This window comes from Pezoporus wallicus, unplaced genomic scaffold (assembly GCF_028554395.1).
Source record: "Pezoporus wallicus isolate ANWC-B61680 ecotype Strahan unplaced genomic scaffold, APGP_CSIRO_Pwel_v1 contig_9449, whole genome shotgun sequence".
Taxonomy (NCBI): domain Eukaryota; kingdom Metazoa; phylum Chordata; class Aves; order Psittaciformes; family Psittacidae; genus Pezoporus; species Pezoporus wallicus.
In genome coordinates this window covers 486,629-506,459 of record NW_026641531.1, presented here as the reverse complement: position 1 = coordinate 506,459, position 19,831 = coordinate 486,629, and the positions used below count along the sequence as shown (strand labels likewise).

Genomic DNA, 19,831 nt, shown 5'->3' with positions numbered 1-19,831 from the left:
CTGCCTGACACTTCTTCTCTGAGTATTCTCTGAAGCTCTTTGCACTTGTTTTGGACACCAGTCTGCTTTGTGCTTAGTAGAAGGGTGTTCTGTATTACCAGCTGTTAAAAAAGGGTATTGTACATCTAAAAAAATTACTTGTTGATGGAGTTGGGTTTTTCTTCTAAAACTTGTTCATCTTTGATTCAAGACTGAAGTTTTTCTTAGGCCATCCATGTTTCTCAGGCTGTCTATCCTTTAGCTTTTCCTAGAGGATCTTGTATTCAGTATCACAGTAAGTACAACAGGTCTGTTAAACCAACCTGTATTTATAAACTTTATATATGTATTTGTAGAATCATAGAATGGTTTGGGTTGGAAAGGACCTTAAGATCATCTAGTTCCAACCCCCCTGCCATGGGCAGGGACACCTCACACTAAACCGTGTCACCCAAGGCTCTGTCCAACTTGGCCTTGAACACCACCAAGGATGGAGCATTCACAGCTTCCTTGGGCAACCCATTCCAGTGCCTCACCACCCTAAAAGGAATGAACTTCCTCCTTATTTCTAACCTAAACTTCCCCTGTTTAAGTTTTAACCTGTTACCCCTTGTCCTGTCACTACAGTCCCTAATGAAGAGTCCCTCCCCAGCATCCCTATAGCCCCCTTCAGATACTGGAAGGCTGCTATGAGGTCTCCACGCAGCCTTCTCTTCTCCAGGCTGAACAGCCCCAACTTTCTCGGCTTGTCTTCATAAGGGAGGTGCTCCAGTCCCCGATCGTTCTCATGGCCCTCCTTTGGACTTATTCCAACAGTTCCATGTCCTTTTTAAGTTGAGGACACCAGAATTGCACACAATACTCCAGGTGAGGTCTCACAAGAGCAGAGCAGAGGGGCAGGATCACCTCTTTCAACCTGCTGGTCACGCTGCTTTTAATGCAGCCCAGGATACGGTTGCTTTCTGGGCTGCGAGCGCACACTGAAACTGGCTCATGTTAAGTATTTTATCGACCAACACCCCCAAGTCCTTCTCCACAGGGCTGCTCTGAATCTCTTCTCTGCCCAACCTATAGCTGTGCCTGGGATTGCTCTGACCCAGGTGTACTTGGCATAGTTAAACTTCATATGGTTGGCATCAGCCCACCTCACAAGCGTGTCAAGGTCCCTCTGGATGGCATTCCTTCCCTCCAGGGTATCAACTGAACCACACAGCTTGGTGTCGTCGGCAAACTTGCTGAGGGCACACTCAATCCCACTGTCCATGTCAGTGACAAAGATGTTGAACAAGACTGGTCCCAACACCAATCACTGAGGGACACCGCTCATTACTGGTCTCCAGCTGGACATTGAGCCATTGACCACAACTCTTTGTTGTGTGTGGGCATCGAGCCAGTTCTTTATCCACTGAGTGGTCCATCTATTAAATTGATGTCTCCTCAATTTAGAGACAAGGATGTCATGTGGGACAGTGTCGAACGCTTTGCACAAGTCCAGGTAGATGACATCAACTGCTCTATCTTTGTCCATCAATTCCATTGCCCCATCATAGAAGACCACCAAATTGGTCAGGAAGGATTTCCCTTATATATATATTTAGTATATACTTATTCAGAACTGTGTAGTCTTATTCCTGCAAATATTGTCTCAGATTAATTACTTTGGAGCACAGTTTATGTCACTTCAGAAACCACCTTCTGAAGTACTTAATGGGTCTTGAAGTAGTATGTGAATAACAAAAGCCAATTTGTCTTGTCCTGAAAGACTGGTTGTTTCTAGGACCTTAAAAATCATGAAATTCTGATTGTCATCTTGGCATCTTTCCTGTCTCAGTCTTGTCCCGAAGTTTACAGTGGATGCCTTTGATTATGGCCTGAGAGCATGTTTGATACCATCTGAAAACTTTCTATCTTGTGTTTTTCAACTGTTATAGTCTCAACAGGTCATGAACTATCAATTGTCAACATCATGTTTGAAATCAGTATATTGAGAATGAGAAGGGCAACATGGGAGAGCAACATTTTCATAAAGGACTGGTGTTTTGGAGCTATGAAGGTTAGCAATGAGTGGTCACAAGATACTGCCTCTTTAAATCCCTTATTGGTCTTCACAGCAAGCAGTTTGTCTTATTTCTATTGCTTGTTCTTAAAGTGTTGAGAGAGTAAATCTCTAACCTGAGGCCAGTCTAATCTTTATTTCTTGCAGATTTTCATGTTTTGTTGGAGAATATATATTGGGTTTTGTGTGTTTATATTTCTGACTCAAACAAGACTTTAAAACAAAATTAATCTTACTTTTGGAAGATTTTATGTATGTATTTTAAAAACCCCAACAACCTACGCTTATAATAACAGAGGCTTTTCTTTCTATGACAGTGGCATTTTTCACTGAGTGCCAGACCAAAAGTCAGAAAGATTAGTTCTAATCCAGACCCTGGCATGTAGTTGCTATGAGGTCTTGGACTTTGGGTTTAGTTAGGGAGTATGCACTCATTAGTTTACTTAAATTTCATTGAAAGTGCTAGGGAGCCTTTGGTTGGAGACAGAAGTTATGTGGCAGGTAGTGATTGTGTTGAAGGGGTTAGTGCGACATTGATGGTTTGAATAAACTAATGGTTTGACCAAACTAATGGTTTGACCAGCTAGTCATGATTTTAATCCAATAGTTAATACAGATACAGCTTCCTTGCTCTCATCTGGTTGTCTTTGGACATGTTTTTCTTAGTTTCCTACCTCCTAGAAATGTTAATGTATATCCTGGTGAAGTTGGGGGGGGGTGGGGGGGTGAGGCTTTTTATTTCAATAAAGGTGAATTGATGAATCTTAACAAAAGCCTGTGTTTGCAGCTGTAAGACTGGTTCAGTTTCAAGCAGCTGCCTGGTGTGTGTTATAGGTTTAAGAGCAAAAATGTGGTTTATTTATAACTTAGCATTTGCTTAGTGTTTTGGGACTTGTTTTGCAGTACAGATCCCTTGCATAACCACTGCTTGAGAAGCATCCTTTTATCTCATCAGTGTATTAGACAGAACCTCCTTATTGGATATGGGTCATGGGACCTGAAGTGCTAAATAAGGTACTGCTAATATAGAGCTGTTAAGGGTGGTGTGGCAGGATGACTGCTGTGCTGGGTCACACAGTAGTGGCCACAGCTTCATTAATTAGCAGTCAACTGTGATAGTGCTCAGTTTTACCATGTGTCTTTAAGGTGCTGATTCAAAGTACATCACAGAAGCCTGTGAGGGAATACAGAAGTAAAGTTTAAATCTGAATCCCAGAGTACCATCGTCATTGCTTTACAACATGGATTTCTTAGTATGTTAGCAGTAGCACGAAATTAGTGTGCCACAGGGAAAACTGGTTCTGTGTGCACAGTGATCACAGCAAGATTAATTTCCTAGTGAAGAGTCAACTTTGTGAGCCCTTAGCAACCGAGCATTTAATCTCGAGTTTCTCTGTGATACTGATGCTGGCAGTGGAAGGGCACAAGCTGGCAGTTCTCTGCTTTAAAACAAAGGGAGTTCATGGGTGGCTGTCCTGCACTGTTTCGCTGAATTTATTCAGTAGTTTGTGGTGCCCTTCGTTTACTCCTATCAGTCCTCTGTTCTGACAGAGCTTAAAAGAGATGAGGGCTGGGCAGGGGTAGTGATGTTAGTTACATATTCTTGAAGGAGTGTGAGGGAGATCAGTTTGACATTTTTACTTTCCATGTGTGGTGTATAATATGACCAGCAGCCAGCTGCATTTTAATATGTATTTGTATGAATAAGCAAATAGCTTCTTCCTGTAGGAAGAATTCAGCATGCCTGTGAAGAGCAAATGCTTTTCAACGTTTCCAGAAACTATTTCTCTTCATACCTCAGTGACCCTTCTTGTATTCCAAACGAAATAACTAATGGATCAATAGTCTCTAGCAAGAGAGTTCTGAAAACTAATGCTTAATTAAAGTTCCATTAAAAAAGGCCAATAAAATGTTTTTCTGGTGTTTTGTTTTGGTTTGGATTTTTTGTAAGTAGCAAAAATAGAGCCTTAAAATTCCAAGGCATCTATTTAGGTATGGATAGTGCCTGAAATTATTATTTTAAAATGAAAATACTTCTTTTTGAACCCCAAAATGTCTACTTTAAATGCACAGTGTAAGGTGGAAATAAAAGTGTAATTACTCATGAGGTACATATAATTTGTAGTTTTATATTAAACTGGCCTTAGGGGTGTTGCTTGTTTGCTGCATGAATTCCTCACCAGGCCATATCCTGGGATTTGGCTGCAACAAGTGTCAAAGCAGATTCCCACCTTTCTCTCTCCATGTATTTTGTTGCTGTGCTGCTTTTCATAGAATCACAGAATAGTTTGGGTTGGAAGGGACCTTCAAAGATCATCTAGACCAACCCACCTGCAATGAGCAGGGCATCCTATTTCCAGGTCCAGTGGGAAGAGTTGTTCTCTTACCTATGCAGCTCACAGAAAACAGTCTAGGCAGACTCTAGATGTACACAGGCCATGTATACATCCCCTATGGTACCTTCTAGAGCTCAGTGAGAAGTGAGGGGGGGGAAGTGCAGGCCTGGTTACTAAATGTGGAAATTACTGGCTAGTTGATGTGTGCATTGGGTGGGCTGTTTCCTCCAGATTGTGTAGGACTGTTGGGGCCTGCATATCACAGCTTGGGCACATGCCCCCACCATTAGTGTTTGGTGGCAGAAACCTGGCCTATTATATGTAGCAAGTGCATTCCATCACCTGCTGAGGGGTTATACAACTAATGCACTTAATTGTATGTTGAAATAATGACTATCAGTATGCAGTTAAATGCAGTTAAATCTTGCATTTTAGGCTCCCAGTGGTCAGGAAAGATTTTCCCAGCCACAAATAGTACAACTGTTGTGTCCACACTGTGTGAAATCACTTTTCTCTGAAAAACCAGGCAGGAAGTGTAAGTTCAGGAACTTTATTAGCTGTTTGCTCTTGCAGGGTGAGGTTCATCCTGCATCACCAGGATGAAATCTGCAGCTATTTGTAAGTTTACAATCAAAACAGCTATTTAAGCTATTTGTTTCCAGAAACTAAACTACAAAACAGAGTGCTGTTTGGGAGAAGAGCTATGTAGTTCACATCAGTGGACTAATTATTATATACTTGCTCTTAAGATACTCAGTCAGGCCATGAATTTATACACATTTATTGCATTTTGCCTGGAAGGCTGCCCGTGATACTTACCAGGCAGGACAGGACATAGATATTTCTCAAAAGTATGTTTGTAGTATAATTGGTTCTTAGAATGAAATCCTTACTTCCAGGTGCTGCATGTGACTTGTCCAATAGCTTGACTGGATTTAGTATCAGTCTGCTTAGGTTTGTTTTGATCCTGTACTGCTGAAATGTGAGACAGAATTGGTCTAAAGAACTTTTTTCTCAGTCTCCTTATATAGGAATATAATATTTATGGATCTTGGAGCCATAATGGGTAAGATGCATTGAAATCCTCAGCTCCAAGAGACTAAATGAATGCCAAGAATTTCTCATGAGGTAGTCTCTATACTTTCACCTATTCTTATTGTAGTGTTGTGAATCTTCTGTGTTTTGGTTGACGTGAGCTCCTCAAGAAAATTAGAGAGGACTGTTGCAATGTTCTAAAGGTGTTTCAATACAGAATCTGTTAGGCCCAGAATTCTAAAGAAAATAAAAATTAATAGCTTGAGGAAGAGTCTTAAGGCTGAAGTCTAATGGCTGAAAAGCAATCATCAATTTACCATAAGCTAAGGGTATGGGCAGATGCTCAATTTGTATTTATTAGAAGGCTACACTCCAAATAAGATGAGCAGCAGATGTTGTGGATGGAAATTAAAAGGTAGTGAACTTTCACCATTTTCTTGGCAGACAGTGGTTGACCCTAGTATTTTCACATGACTAAGTGTCCCCTAAAACACGTTGACAGTGTCGCCCCTCAATAGAGATATACATTGAACTGAAGGACATCTCGGAGCAGGTTGGCTCTAGTGTTTGTGTTGCTCTGTCACTAGTATTACAAGTCTGAGTGAAATTCCAGCTATATGCAAGTAATTTTTGCTGTTGGATTCAGATGGACTTGCATTTTTACCACAAAAACCATTAGCAGACTGCAAAAATTAGGTGGACATGAGATTTAATGCAAATCTAATCACAGAAGATCTGACAGGTGTCTGTATAGAACTAAAAAAAAACATTCATTCTAGCATGTTGGAAAATGTGTGTATTTTTTCTTTGGTATTCTAGAGAGTGGCTGGACCCAATTTGCATGTCTTGAAAACAACAGACATGGCTGCAGGTCTCTGAGTGGCTTTTCACTGCAGTTCCAGGCAGTAAGAAAAGGAGAAATAGAAGCAAAATCCAAGAGTTGACTTTTGATAGATGCAAAGAGACCAAACTTACTTAAAACTAAACTGGTGCTTGATTTGCTTCCAATAGTAATCATTTTGCTTAATATGACTCAGCTATGTTAGCGTCACCCGCAAACATGTAAAATTCAAAAATGGAATTGTTGTTTAGTTAAGCAACTAAAAACATTGTTTGGGTTTCAAATTTAATGTTTTAATATTTAATCCAAAGGAAATTGGAGTTATTTTTTTTTTTTCCTTTTAAAAACAGAATTTGTGGCACAAAAAGTCTGTGTTGGACTGGGGGAACACCTGTGGTATGAGATTTGTCTAAATGACCTTTTAACCATGTGCTGGCTGATCCCAGAGTCATTTCCAGCTTGGAAATAAACAGATGTTTTCAGCCCAGTGGAGCCATTGATGCCGGGCTTGTTCCTATTGACATGTGCAGTGGCACATGGCAAGTGCTAACAAATAACTGAGCTTTCCAACTGAGAGCCCAGAAGCAATATACACACAACAGTCTGCCGAAACTGCCTGTGGTCCCTGTTGTATCCTTGTGCTGGGCCATAAAGAGAGATCACCTCTCTAGGAGCCATGTCTGGTCTAAGTGGTGCTGCTCTGTATGTGTAAGTATGGCTTCACTTTTCTCAAATGAAAGTGCCAGCATCAGCAGTGGAGCAGATGTTGAGACATGCAATAAAATAGCATAAACTGGCAGCCCTGTGCCTAATGCTCATGTGAAATGCCCAGTGCACTTTTGTGGTTTCCCTTCTTATTATGCAGGCCCAAACTTTGAAGATTAGACAAATGTGTGAAGGGACCTTTAAAATATGTGATTACTCTCTTTTGTTCATTATCTGGACTTGAGAGCCTTATAGTGTGGGACTTTCTTCTTCCACTTTAGCCACATGGGGAAGCTATAGAGAACTACTCTATACTGGTAGAGTGTTAAATTGGTGACTTTAAATTGGTTGGGATTGCCAATTAATTACAGATTAATGGGGGCAGCTTGCAAAATGGTAAATGGTAAACTTGGAGTTACTATAGAATAAGAGATCTAATGAGTAATCTAAGTGAATGAAAGCACATTCCTTACTAAGAAGCTAAGAACAAACTTTCTATTTAAGTAGCCTGGATAATTACTCAGTTCTTTCAGCCTTTTGAGGTGTCACGTTGTTCCCGTTACTTGCCACAGTGTTAAAATTTGGCTAGGAGAAAGCTACATGGTGGACTGCTGTTGCAATGCCTGCTGATTTTGTGCCTTTTCTGAAAAGCGTTGATAGTGTATCAGAACAACTGAATTTCAACAGTGTCAGTGTGCCCTGTGTAGCTGGAGTGGCAGCCCACAGGAGCTGTCAGGGCAGCACTAGTATGTGTTGGAAGTGTATTCATGCTGGAGTGTTTGCGTATCACAGAAGACTACATAACCCCTCTTTTTTCTCCCCAGTTTCTAAGTGAAGAGACAGCAGAGGAAAGGAGCATGGGTGGAGTCTTTTCATAACCATCCCAAACAGAACGGCTCCTCCTCTTTCCTTCTGGCTGGAAGTACCACGTGCTGCACATCGGCAAGCTTTGGAAGAGGGTGGGCTTGACTGAGCTCTCCCGGGAGTTGGTACTGTTCTAGTCCTCCTCTACAGACTTTCTTCCAGCTAGTGGTGTTTGTCCTGTAGTCCAAATTTGAAGTACTGAAAAGTTGAAGATTTGACCAATGATCACGATGGATTTGAGGAGAGATTATGATGATTGTGCACAAGATCATTGGTCTCTTTTTTGGCTTGTCTAAACTTCTCTCTAGAAAGTAGGAGCTATACTTAGGAATAATGAGACAGTATTTAGCTTGATGATTATGTGCTCCTTTTTTCCCCTAACAGCATTCTGCTTAATTTCAGCATACAGGATGATCCATAAGGGGATAGAATTATGGCTGCACGAGCAAGTTCAAATCTGCTATTTCATAATTTGTGAATGGCTACATTTTTTCAAATCCAAATACTTTTTCTGGGATGGAGGGGTTTCCCTTTTTTTTTTTAATGTGATGTATTTGAAAACTTTACTGTAGATCCCTCCGTAAAAAGATGCAAAATTCAGTGTCCGCTCTTCCTTGAAGTAAAAAGCTGTATCTTTTGTACCTCTTTACTTTTCTGGGTCTGGCATGGGAATGTTTAGATATAGGAATGAACTGGGAATCTGCAGTGTTAATATAATACATATCAAATGTACTTGACTTGTTAAGGAAATGAATTTGCAGTTTGTTTTCTTTGTAGCATCTCTGCATTCATAAGATTTTGACAAACGTAATTTTTTTTAACAAAAAAAAGGAAGTGTTTCCTATTCACTATGGAGAGCCAAATAAACGAATACTCTATCAAGATATCGTCTTAAATAAAAGTGGGATTAGGGATGTTCAGTTATGGGAAAATCCCTCCAATTTTGTTCAGCCTGGGACCTCTCCTGCAGATTTTTCTGGGCTTCCTCTTCAGAAGTGCAGGTTGCTGGATTTCTGAAGGAAGCAATTCTGACATACATGGCCAATAAAACTTTCTGAATGCAGTGTGTGGAGCTGGTTAAAATTCTCACTGAGGTTGAAACAAAACCAGTGGTCAGACTTGTCAGGCTGCTATCCTGGGGAGCCTACCCTAGTTTCAGTTCTTGGAGAAATGTGACTTGCAGTGGTAGAGATGAGCAATCGCATCATGTTCATGCTGATCCTCGGGGTGCTATCAGTGGTGTTAATCACAAAAGAGATTTGGCTGGTCTCATTCACAAGAGCTAAATCTAGCTACCTCCAAATCACACTTCTTTCTCTTTGAAAGCTTTTTGGGTAATGTCTGGTTACTCCTATTTCAGATGATTCCCTCTTTCCCTGTTTTTCTCAGTAGGTCTAGGAGCTCCTTAGGATTGCCCAGTAGGAACCTTAGTAGCCATTATTTGCATATGAACTTTAGAGCATGTAAGTATATTTATAGACTGAAAGAAGAACATTATTGAACAGAGGAAACAACATTCCGTTTCCTGATGTGTACTAGATTCAGAATAAAACAATAAAAAGCTCCAGCGTGTTGTAGAAGGAGAAAAAAACACACAAAGTCCTTTTCATTTTCACCCCTTCCCCAGTCTGTTCCGCATTTTCAGGTTGGATGCTTACTGCAGTTGAATATTGCCAAGGGTGAGGTGTCAACACATTGTCTTTGATTTGAGTGTTTCTGACCTTAAGGCTTTCTCCACCATACTGTTTATTCCTGTGGCTGTGCCCCTAGTGCACTGCCCTACCTGCTCAGTTTTGCCGACATAGCTATTCTTGGAGCTGTACTGTGACCTGCATCATGGAAGCCATCCTGCAGGATGCAGTGCAGGAAAAGGAAGATAATGCCAGCTCAGTTTCCTGGTCCAGCTCTCAGTCATGGCCCGTGTTGCAGATGCATGGCTATGGTATGGGCAGAGGAAGGAGCTGGGCAAGACTATGCAAAACCTGCCGTCTGGCAAATGGTTGTGTTTCCTCAAGTGAGGCCTATTGCATTTGCTTTGAATGCAAACTGGGTCTGAGCTGCTGTTGAGGGACTGTGTGGAAGAATCGTTAGTTAGCAGAACATGTCAGAATTGGGTTTGTAGCTACTTGTAAGTACGTAATCTAGAGGTTTCAGTTAGTGCCTATATTTTGTACAGGGGCTTACAGCTTCATGATAATACTCCTCAGAATGTGAGCAAATGCAACAAATGCCTCCAAACTGGGTGGTTTTAAATTCAACTCCATTAGGGCACAAGTTAGTAGAAACTTCAGTGCAAAAGGCTTAAATTGAACCATCTTCCTACTCCCTAACCCCGGTTGCACCCACTGCATTGTGAGATGTATTTTGTAAGACTGCTTAACTCAATGATAAGAGTCATGATTTTCATGCGCAAGTGGAGTACAAATGATTTTTAAGGTTGTTCTTGGGGTTTTGTTTTGGTTTTGCTTTTTGTTTAGCTTGGAATGTATGTACAAACATGCTATGATTTAAGCTATGTTTTCCAAACTGGGTTCTATGTTTTGTGTTGTTTAAGCTGGACTTTATCTCCTTATTAGCAAGTTACAGCCAAAGTGTGGTGGCTGACAATAGAAGGTTTATCTAAACATTAACAAATTAACTGGGGCAGGATGTGTGCTGGGCAAGGGCAGCAGCAGGAACCTTTGCTCAGCTAGAGCGCATGACCAAACTTCTCAGCCTGCATGGTTCTGAGCATAACCTGTGAGCTGTGAAGCAGTTGCTTGCTGATGTCCCCACAGGGGAGGGGGTGAAAGAAACTGTAAGCAAAGGATATCCTCAAAAGCTTTGAGGAACGCTGGCGTGTGTAATACCTGTGCAAAGAACAGAGGAAAGCTGAGGGGATTGCGAGGCCAGTACAGCACTTTTCAAGCCCTTTGAAGGAGCTCAGTGAACTGGGTGCAGCTTACTTTGTCTCCTGCAGAGGAGTGAAGAGCTGAGTCAGCTTTGTTGAGATCTGAACTGCGATCCCCCACATTTTAAGCTGAGTTACGGGGCTGCAAACCTGACTCTGTACAGAAATCCAGCTGCAGAAATACAGTTCCCAGCAGATCGTGCTGTCCTCTTGATACATACAAGACACTATGTCAGTCATTTAGTCCAGTGGGTGTTTCTGGGCTTTATACCACTTCAAAGCTTGCATTAGAAACCTTTTGGGACTATTGCTTCCTTTCTGTCATATCTCCTTTTCAAACTCATTCTGTTTAACTTTGGAAACTGTGCTCCTTCTACAGCCATCTCACCTTGAAAACACACCATAGAACAAACAGAATTACTGAATTCTCCCAGAACCAGCACTGCTCCTACTCACATGGCAACTCGGTATTCACCGTGTGCTCTCTGATCTCACTTCCAAGAAGGGAAGGAGGGTGGGGGGTGTAATTTCAAAACAACCCCCTGGAACTGTTAACTAATTCCCTTGGATGAGACCATGAGAGATGAAGCGTTTTGTCTACCAAACACTTAGTAGGATAGGTGTGGAAAGGACTGTATGGAAGAATTTCCACTTGGGTGGGGGTGGAATACCCAAAGGTTGGCCTCTCTACCTCCTGCCCATCTCTGTTGGTAGGGATGAGAGCCACATCACTGTTCTTTGCCTAAACTAAATCCTACAGGAATGCCAGTGAGATACGTGCAGAAGAATAAAATCTCCGTGCTCTAACTTTCCTGATGGAAGTTGGAAGTGGTTTATGCTGCTACAAAAGTTGGGATTTTTTTTTTTTTAAGGAAGTTTTGAATGTAACAAATGAGGTGGAGTGAATAGAAAGAATAAGTTTCTGCAAAATATCAGTATACGGTAAGACGTCTCTGTTGCTTGCATTAAGCCTAGAAAGAAGCATGAATCATAGTAATCCATTTAGGATATAGATATACAGAGCCTATTACATCTGTTTTGAAGATTTTGGTTGTGCTGCCCTCTTACTGTACATATCAACTATTTGTCTTTTTAATTCATTAGATCAGCTAACACATTAGTTATCTGCACCAGAATTTACTCACTTTTTGCCACTTTTTCTCTCTGGAAGGCTCCACTGAGTCCTTTGGAGACTTGACTCCCTCTATCTCCTTCCAGGTCCCACGTTATTCGTCCCACCTTTGTGAGCACCTTATGTCATGGTAACAGTCCCTTCTGCTGAGGCGGGTTGGACTCTGCTCCCTGTGGAGCTATCAGAAGAGCTGGCTGCAACTTTCTCCTTCAGTCCTGGTGGTGAGGAATGTTATCTGTAGAGCTGCCAGCTCCAGCAGGTCTGGCTTATCGGTCAGATGGTGTTGAATTGTAAAGCAAAATCCTGTCCACATGTGAATGTATTTCCAGCATGAGAAAAAAATCCCACATTTGGGCTGTGTTCTGGAGAGGCAAATATTTCATATCCTACATGAAAGAACTTTATAGTGTTGCTGGCCCTACTGTTTGACTTCAGTTCCCTCAAAATCTAGAGATTAATTTAAAATAAAAGATTATTTTTTTTTTAAATCCAGCTGTATGTTTTTGTCATTGTTTTGCTTTCTAAACCCCCTCTGGGAAGGGGAGGGATTGTGTGTGTTAGCACTGTGCTGTCTCCCAGAGAAATGGTGAGGTTTTTAGTAAGAAATTCCCATCTCTACATCTGTTTGCCTGTCCTCTGAGGCCAATTCCCATCGGTTTTATTCCCATTTCCTAATTTGGCTGTATCCCTATTTACCTTCTATTCTCCAGGCCTGCAAATGCAGTTCTAGCAGGATTCTCAATTTCCTGAGTCTCACAAGAGAGGTGCACAGGACCTTTACCATTTTCTCAGGCCGAGTGCTTAAAACAATTGATTTGGGTAAAGTTCTTCACTAAAAATTGGGGTTTCTTTTAAAGTGTTGTAAAATGTCAACCCCAAATGAGCTATCAGGGAGCTGCCATTGCGAAACAAGGCTGGTATTTATTCCTTAGTTTTGTGGTGCTGGTAGGTGTAACAATTGCTATCATGAGGCTGTCAGAGGTGCAGATTCACCAAATCCCTTCAGTGTATAATTTAAACACGTATAATTTTAGGCAAATGTTTTAGTATTTTGCTACCTTAGCAAATAGGATAAGATGAATAATTCAAGAACTGCAAGGGGCAGAAAAGAGACTCCCATTGATACCGAATGGATGTTGAATCAAGTCTCTGCTGTGTCAGGGAAAGTTTATCTGAGAAAAGTTTGCTGTGTAGTCTGACGTTAGCAGTATCACAACATTACAGATGAATGGAGCGTGTATGTTTTTGTCTGTTTTAAAGTTGGTCATTTCTTCATATGAATAATTAGATTGCTTTTGGCTGACTTACTTACCTGAGGAGGGTGATCACAGCGTAGGCCCTTTCTTTTTGCATACCCAGGCACATCATCTGGAAAATGTGAGAAAGCCCTGGCCATGCTTTACAAGACAGGAAATAAAGCCTTGGAAATGGCTCTACAAAAGAAGTAAGTTCAATGTTATTATTCAGTATCAAGTGATTGTTAAGGGTCATGCTCTTGCTACATTCATATGTCTCCACTGTAAATACTTGACCAATACTAACAGTTCAGCCTGGGACTTCAGTATAAAGTTTGGTATGAGAAGCTTTTTCCATTACAATGATTTTTATTTTTATTTTTGGTATTAGTGTTAGTGACAATCTAATTTGCCAGTGACTGTTTCTGTTTAACAGTATGCTTTTATGTTACTTTTACAAATTATTTAGCATATAGTCTTGACAGTGGCTCTACAAAGTCTCTCATGATACCTTTTTCTAAGAAATTTTGTTTCTTAAATGCTATTCTCCAGTTTATATTTTTACAGCTACCAAAACTTGCACATCAGCAGTTTCCATTCTCACAGCTTGTCCTCTCCCATTCCAGTTGCCGTGCACTGAGACGCATAAAACACAAGTGGAGATTTTGCCACAAGCAAACGCGGTGCCTTTTTCAAATGTGTTCATGGGTTTTGATGATCAAAATACTATCTGGATACCAGCCCATCTGGAATGTTAGACAACATGAATTAATTCTTGGAAGAGCTTTTCTAGCAAAGGCAGTCAGGAGCACAGTTCCAACCAGAAAATGGACAAACCCCTGAACCCTGTTGACAGAGCTTTCTTTGAAAATCTGCTCCCCACTCTGATCTTGGATATCTTTCTCAAAAGTCTAGTGGTTTAAAGCAAGACCTGCATTCTTGCAGAAGTATGTATATGAGCAGATGTCCGTGTGTAAATGCACTGTAACTTTACAGCTTCCCTACTATGAACAGCAAACATCAATGCAGCCGTTTGGAGTTCTTTCAACCGTGTTTTAGATAACTTTGTTTTGCTTCTCACAGAGAACTAATCTTGGAAGGCTAGAACTTCTGTGCAGAGCAGTTGGAATTAATTATATACTGGAACCAGAGCTGATTTGGTTGCATCCTCCAACATGACCAATCCTCAGTAAGTACTATGTGAGGATAGTTACAATTTACCTTAAATAAAAGGGAATAGGTTGCTACTTGTAGGAGAATGATGTTGTGACATCACAAGGGTTCTATCAATATTACTGGAAGGAGAAGTTGCTATTTTGAGGAGGTGTAGGATATGATCAGTTGTTTAAAGAGTGAATTGGCAGAAAAGTCGTGAATGCTGCAAACATGTCTGATGTGTTATTAACAGCCAGTGGCTGGGAACTACTATGTCATGTTACTGTCGGATGTTTGCCTTTTTTCTTTACTGCCACCAGACCTTGTCCCAAAACTGTTTCCAGCTCAAGTGTGTTGATTTGGTTTGTTTTTCTTTTCCGTCAGATCAGACACTGTCTGTCATTTAGTCTGTCTAAGGATGCAGAATCTAAATACTTTTGGGAGAGGGAAGGCTGCACCAACCCTTTTTCCTTTATAATACTGGAAATTGGTTCATTGTATTCTCTTCTGTGCAAAACTGAACCCGCTTGGACTTGTAAGAGTAAATGTCCACAGGATGGCACTAAAGGTGAAAATCAAAGAAAGAAAATTCCTGCTAAAATTAGCTCTTCCCTCTGGGCTTCTGATTCAGGTTGTTGACAGAGCAATACTGTTCTGTTGGAAATGAATCTATTTACTTTCCATTATTAGTTAGACTAACAAGAACATAAAGTAAGCCTTTAGGTTGTTCAAATAGTACTTTTTTCTACCTCTACTTTCTGCCATAGTATGACCCAGTTGCAGCATTTCCCTGCCAAATATAGCAGCGTTTTGTGATTTTTAAAATTACTTTCTTGTGTAATGCTGGCAGCAGTTAGCTCCTTTGAATTTAGGAATCATGTTTTCTGCCCCAGAGGGTTAGTCTAATGGTGAGGCTCTGACCAACAGAATCTGTAGCTCTTTCACATAGAATTTTAGTTCCTTCACCCACAGCTTTAGACTTACAAGTTGTACGAGTTAAGAAATTCTGTACATTTTTTATTTTTTATTTTTTTTTTTTTTTATTTTTGGGGGGGAAAAAACCCCACACCAAAATAGCTGATAATCAGGTTTCTTTAATAGCTGGAAGATTTTAATAAGCTTCTCTAAACCAAAATCATCAATATAACTTCTCCAGTCATATAACAGAGGGAAGTTAGTGCCAGGAACTTTTTCAGTATAGCCTTAAGGAAAGAGAGTATCTTCGCTCCTGCTGCAGAAAACCTGAGACAAGTAGCCTTAGATTTCTTTAGAAGTTAGCAAGCTCTCCTGGATGAAAGCTGGAGAAGTTTATGCTTGCACCTACTGTGAATCAAATGGAGCTAGCAGCTTGACATGCAAGCTGTCTCCTATAACAAAGCCATCCTTCACATGCACTAGATGATAAGTTGCCATCCGTCAAAACTATTTTAATATTGACCCACAGTGGAAGAGGGGTCAAACTGCATCCACTAATGAACAGTTGCTTTGTATGAAATGATTAATAAGCTGAGCTGCTCATTGCTCACTGATGTAACTCACAGAGCAGTGAGGATTTAGTTGGCACAGTTACATGCCAGCCTTCTGTTTTGCACAAATATTTTATTTGGATTCATGAAGACAAATGTGGAGAGATTTGGTTTGTCCTCTCAATGAGGACACCTTCCTCCGTGTCTTGGCAAAGGCCTTTTAAGTTGCTGGCTTTTAAGGATTCTGCAAGTTGTTGTTCTAAGTTATTTTTATTTGCTTGCTTATTTACATTCATTTATATTTATATCTGTGGAGAGAGAGAGGGTTGGTTTTATTTTGCCTATTACATTTTCAGGTCTACAATAGAAGGTGGTGTTTCGGAAGTTGAAATAATTTCACAACAAGTAGAAGAAGAGACCAAAAGCATTGCCCCTGTGCAGCTTGTCAATTTTGCTTATCGAGATCTACCTTTAGCTGCACTTGATCTGTCTGTGGCTGGGTCCCAGCTTCTGTCAAATTTGGATGAGGAGTACCAAAGAGAAGGGTAAGTACAAATGACGTGATTTTGTTTCATAGTTTTATGTTATGTGAATTTCATGGCTTTGTACAAAAGAAAACCTTGAGCTGGAGAGGTGCAGCCAGTTGTCCTCAAACTCTTCCGTCCTGTTACAACAGTTTTAAGAAGAGAACTTTTCTAATCTAACTAATTGTGCTGGTTTGGGGCTCTTTACACTTTTAAGTGATTCATAGTTGCTATTTGATCACAGTCTGGAAGTCTTCAGGGAAAACTAGAGCAGGCATCTACCCACCTGGCAGGCAGAATGGCCTGCTGAAGGCCCTTTGTGAAAAGGGTTTTCAGGGGGAATTGCAGGCTGACCGAGTTGGCTACTGTGGTTCTTGCACATAGTTGCGCATCTCTTGACTGAGAGATAATGACATAGTACTGCTGATTCCTGGACAGACTGTATACTTTTCACAGAGTGATTTGAATAGCTTGCTTGTGTGAGAATGTTGTCTTTGATAATGTGTATGCAAACTACTCCTGTTTTCACAGAACAAGTAACTGTATTTAACATGAAGAAGAGACTTTCAGGGGGTCTTGTAAGAGACTGTTTTCCTCACCAGAAAAAGAATAGTATATTACTGATCTCCATGGTGTTTAGGACAAGAAGAAGCTTGAATTGCAGCAAAAGAGAAAAATGAGGGTAGTGAAGTGCTGGGATAGACAAACTGGTATGGGAGGAGGGGAATGGAGTTGCAGTTGCTAGGTGTTGTGAAGATGTGTTTGTCAGGAATGATAACACTCTAGTTTAACATCCCTTGGGACAGAGGTGAGGTGAGTGCTTATGCCTAGCCCCTCTGATTCTGTGATTACTGTGCCACTGTGTGTCACACACTGAATGTATATATATTCCACTGTTAGTAAGATCCGTCTAAAAGCATTTCACAGTAAGTCAAATAGAGCTCTCACTGGTGAAGACATTAGGCTTTATGTAAGCCTTCATTTATTAACAGCTCAATGGGTTTTCACCTGTGCTCAGAAATCAGCAGAGAGACCTGCTTGATCTCTGCTCAGCAGGTATTCTGTATGGTAGTCAGGAAGCAGTATGTGGGGGAAGGCTCTTGCCTTTAATTTCTTTCCAAATTGGACTTTATGAGACATCTCCAGAAAGTTGTTCCTCCAAACAAGGGGAAATACATTTCAAGTAGGTTATATAAGTATGGTACAACTGTAACATAAAATACCCTGCATAGCAAAGAGGTACTTAAAAATTAATTTGAGTATGCAGGTGTAACCCTCAGGCTATTTTGGTGCTGAGTAAATACCAGTTTAGTTCAGATATGCATTTTTATAGATTTTCATGATCTGAAACTCAATTCTTCACTGTGCCAAAGTGCACAGATCACTCATTGTAACTATTTGAGCAGCTTTGCAGTCTTTAGCAGGAAAATAGACATGTCATTCTTCTCCTCATCAGAGATCTCTTCCTTCACATAGACTGCTTTTGTGGCTTTATCAGTCTGAACGGAAATAAGCAGGTGCCATTCAGATATCCCAGCTGTAGAGTGGATTCTCTGAAGAAAATTCTGAGCTTTGGTTTGTATGTCTCAATGCATTTTGGCTGAGTGTGTTCAGCTCAGTCCCAGGATTACATCTGCCTTGTGGGAATGGCAGCTGCTTCCTTTCAGAAGCATGTAGCACAACTGATGCCTTGTGAAGTTCAGGAGCAGAACTCAGCTCAAGAAGCCTAGCAGTGAAAGTAAAATACTGTCTCCATACCACCTCATGGCTCTGTTGGGAATATGTCTGATTTTATGAATGTGGTTTAATTTTTTTTCTTATGGCCTTGCTAGATATTAAATCTTAGCCTTGTTAGATGGCTTTCACCAGAGTAACAAGGAGGTAGGATGTGTCACATCAGTTTGGTACAGGAACTGACAATTTACATCTCCCTCATGTGCAAAGAGTGTTGTGTGGAAAGGGCAGCACAGGACGGGGCAGAAAATATTGAAGTCCCTGTAGTTTCTGCCAGCATTCATGTTCATAACTGTGAAGTTATGGACTTCAGTTCATGAAATTATGGCCCTGTTACCCCAAAGCTGCCCTGCAGGTTGCCAGTGGGGGTATCAAAAGACGCTGCCAATGCCAGAGAGTACTAAAAGGTGATGTGAGACTCCTCTTCCCATCCCTGACAATCTGTCTTTGTTGTAGACTCCAGGCATAACATTCTGTATGCTTTTCCCTGAGAATTTCAGGAAGGTGCCAACCTGTATGACCTGCACATATCCTGTGTGGTTCTGTTGTTCTAGATATACAGCTTATCTATGCAAGTTGTAGTTGGTGTAACTCTGAGGCTCTGCAGCAGGAAGGTCTGGTGCATCCCTGCACTTGGAAAATGCTGGGTGGTTGTGACAAGCTGCATCTGTCCCTGACCTTTTGATTTTCAGCATAATGGTGCGCAGTCCCTAGTTCCTGATATAGGTTGTAGCATTTCATCACTAGTCAGTCTTCATCTCCTTGCATAGAGCAACAAGAGAGACATCAGACTAGAGGTGAATGAGTGGGCAATAAAGGATTTCTGCATCTGGCTCTCCTCTTCCCTGCAGTGAGGCTGATGTGCCTGATGTTAACTGAGCTGTGTATCTTTCTCTGCAGAAGAGGAAATGTTCTGATAAATTACACTAATAATGTAACTAGAACATTTTGTTTTATGTGACTATAGCAATTTCTATTTATAAAGGTATGGCCCTTCGACTCTGTAGCAATGTGAAGAAATAGTAGTTTGGTTCTCAGAACCACAATAAGAATGATGTTCATTGTTACTTATTAGTCCTGCTGATCTGCCCTACAGTTAACTTCTTAGAATCCTCTTGCTGTGCACTGCACCCCATGCTTAGACATTGCAGAAATGATTGAGGCATAGGCTGGAGGCACGTAGATAAAAAAACGTGCCTTGGATGCCATGGAGGACACATGGTGTACACTTCTGACATCTCTGTTAGAGAGTAGGTGAGACTGGTATACAAAAAGCAACAGGACAGTTGCTGATTTTCTTCGTGTCTGCGAATTTATTGAAGAGGCTGTATCTGAGTTGAATTTGGCATTCATGAAAAGAATAAGTAAACATTTTTTTTAAGGAGACTAATCACCCAGAAAGCTCAGGGGATTTTTAAATGTTAACATCAGCTTTAAGTGCCACTCTCAATTTCTTTTTTCCAGTCAAGTGTTCTGTTTTCAAAAGAAAAAAATAGTTTCTCTCTTCTGTTTTTGCATCAATGACTAATAAATGTGATGGGGAGTAATTGGAAAATTGATAACATGCAGAAAGTGGTACCTGTGTCCTAACAACAAGCGGGGATACGGAGAAGCTCTCCTTCCTGTACTTTCCTTAAATTCCAATTGGAGGGAGCAATCATTCATGATAGATATCAACTGCAATAGAAGAGTTTACAGACTGTGAGCCTGGCTCTCCAAGACCTGTTGGTTGGGAAGCAAGGGGAGAGATATACCCCAACTTGAAATTATTTCTTGTATTTGTTTTAGATTGCATCTCTTGAACTTCTGTATGTTAAATCTGAAACATGAAGGTCCTTTCAAATACTGTTTTACATCAACAGCCGTAAAGGTTGGGGGT

The 19,831-nt window shown here is 40.8% G+C and overlaps 2 protein-coding genes across 5 annotated transcripts in view; one reads left to right on the top strand and one right to left on the bottom strand.

The window, feature by feature from the left end:
- NRG4 (neuregulin 4) overlaps positions 1 to 11,980 on the bottom strand; it is a 48,454-nt gene extending 36,474 nt beyond the window's left edge. The window contains exon 1 of one of the 2 annotated variants that reach the window (XM_057424170.1): positions 11,852 to 11,980. The gene's annotated coding sequence lies outside the window, so the exon portion shown is untranslated. The remainder of the gene's footprint in view (positions 1 to 11,851) is intronic. The other variant, XM_057424173.1, reaches the window with a different exon arrangement.
- Positions 1 to 19,831, top strand: part of TMEM266 (transmembrane protein 266) — an 86,475-nt gene that overhangs the window by 13,096 nt on the left and 53,548 nt on the right. For 2 of the 3 annotated variants that reach the window (XM_057424166.1, XM_057424164.1), the window contains exons 1-4: positions 11,925 to 12,059; positions 13,198 to 13,282; positions 14,157 to 14,262; positions 16,051 to 16,239. In XM_057424166.1, the coding sequence (XP_057280149.1) occupies positions 14,249 to 14,262; positions 16,051 to 16,239 (203 nt within the window). In that variant the 5' untranslated portion in view covers positions 11,925 to 12,059; positions 13,198 to 13,282; positions 14,157 to 14,248. Of the gene's footprint in view, positions 1 to 11,924; positions 12,060 to 13,197; positions 13,283 to 14,156; positions 14,263 to 16,050; positions 16,240 to 19,831 lie in introns of those variants that run through there. The other variant, XM_057424165.1, reaches the window with a different exon arrangement.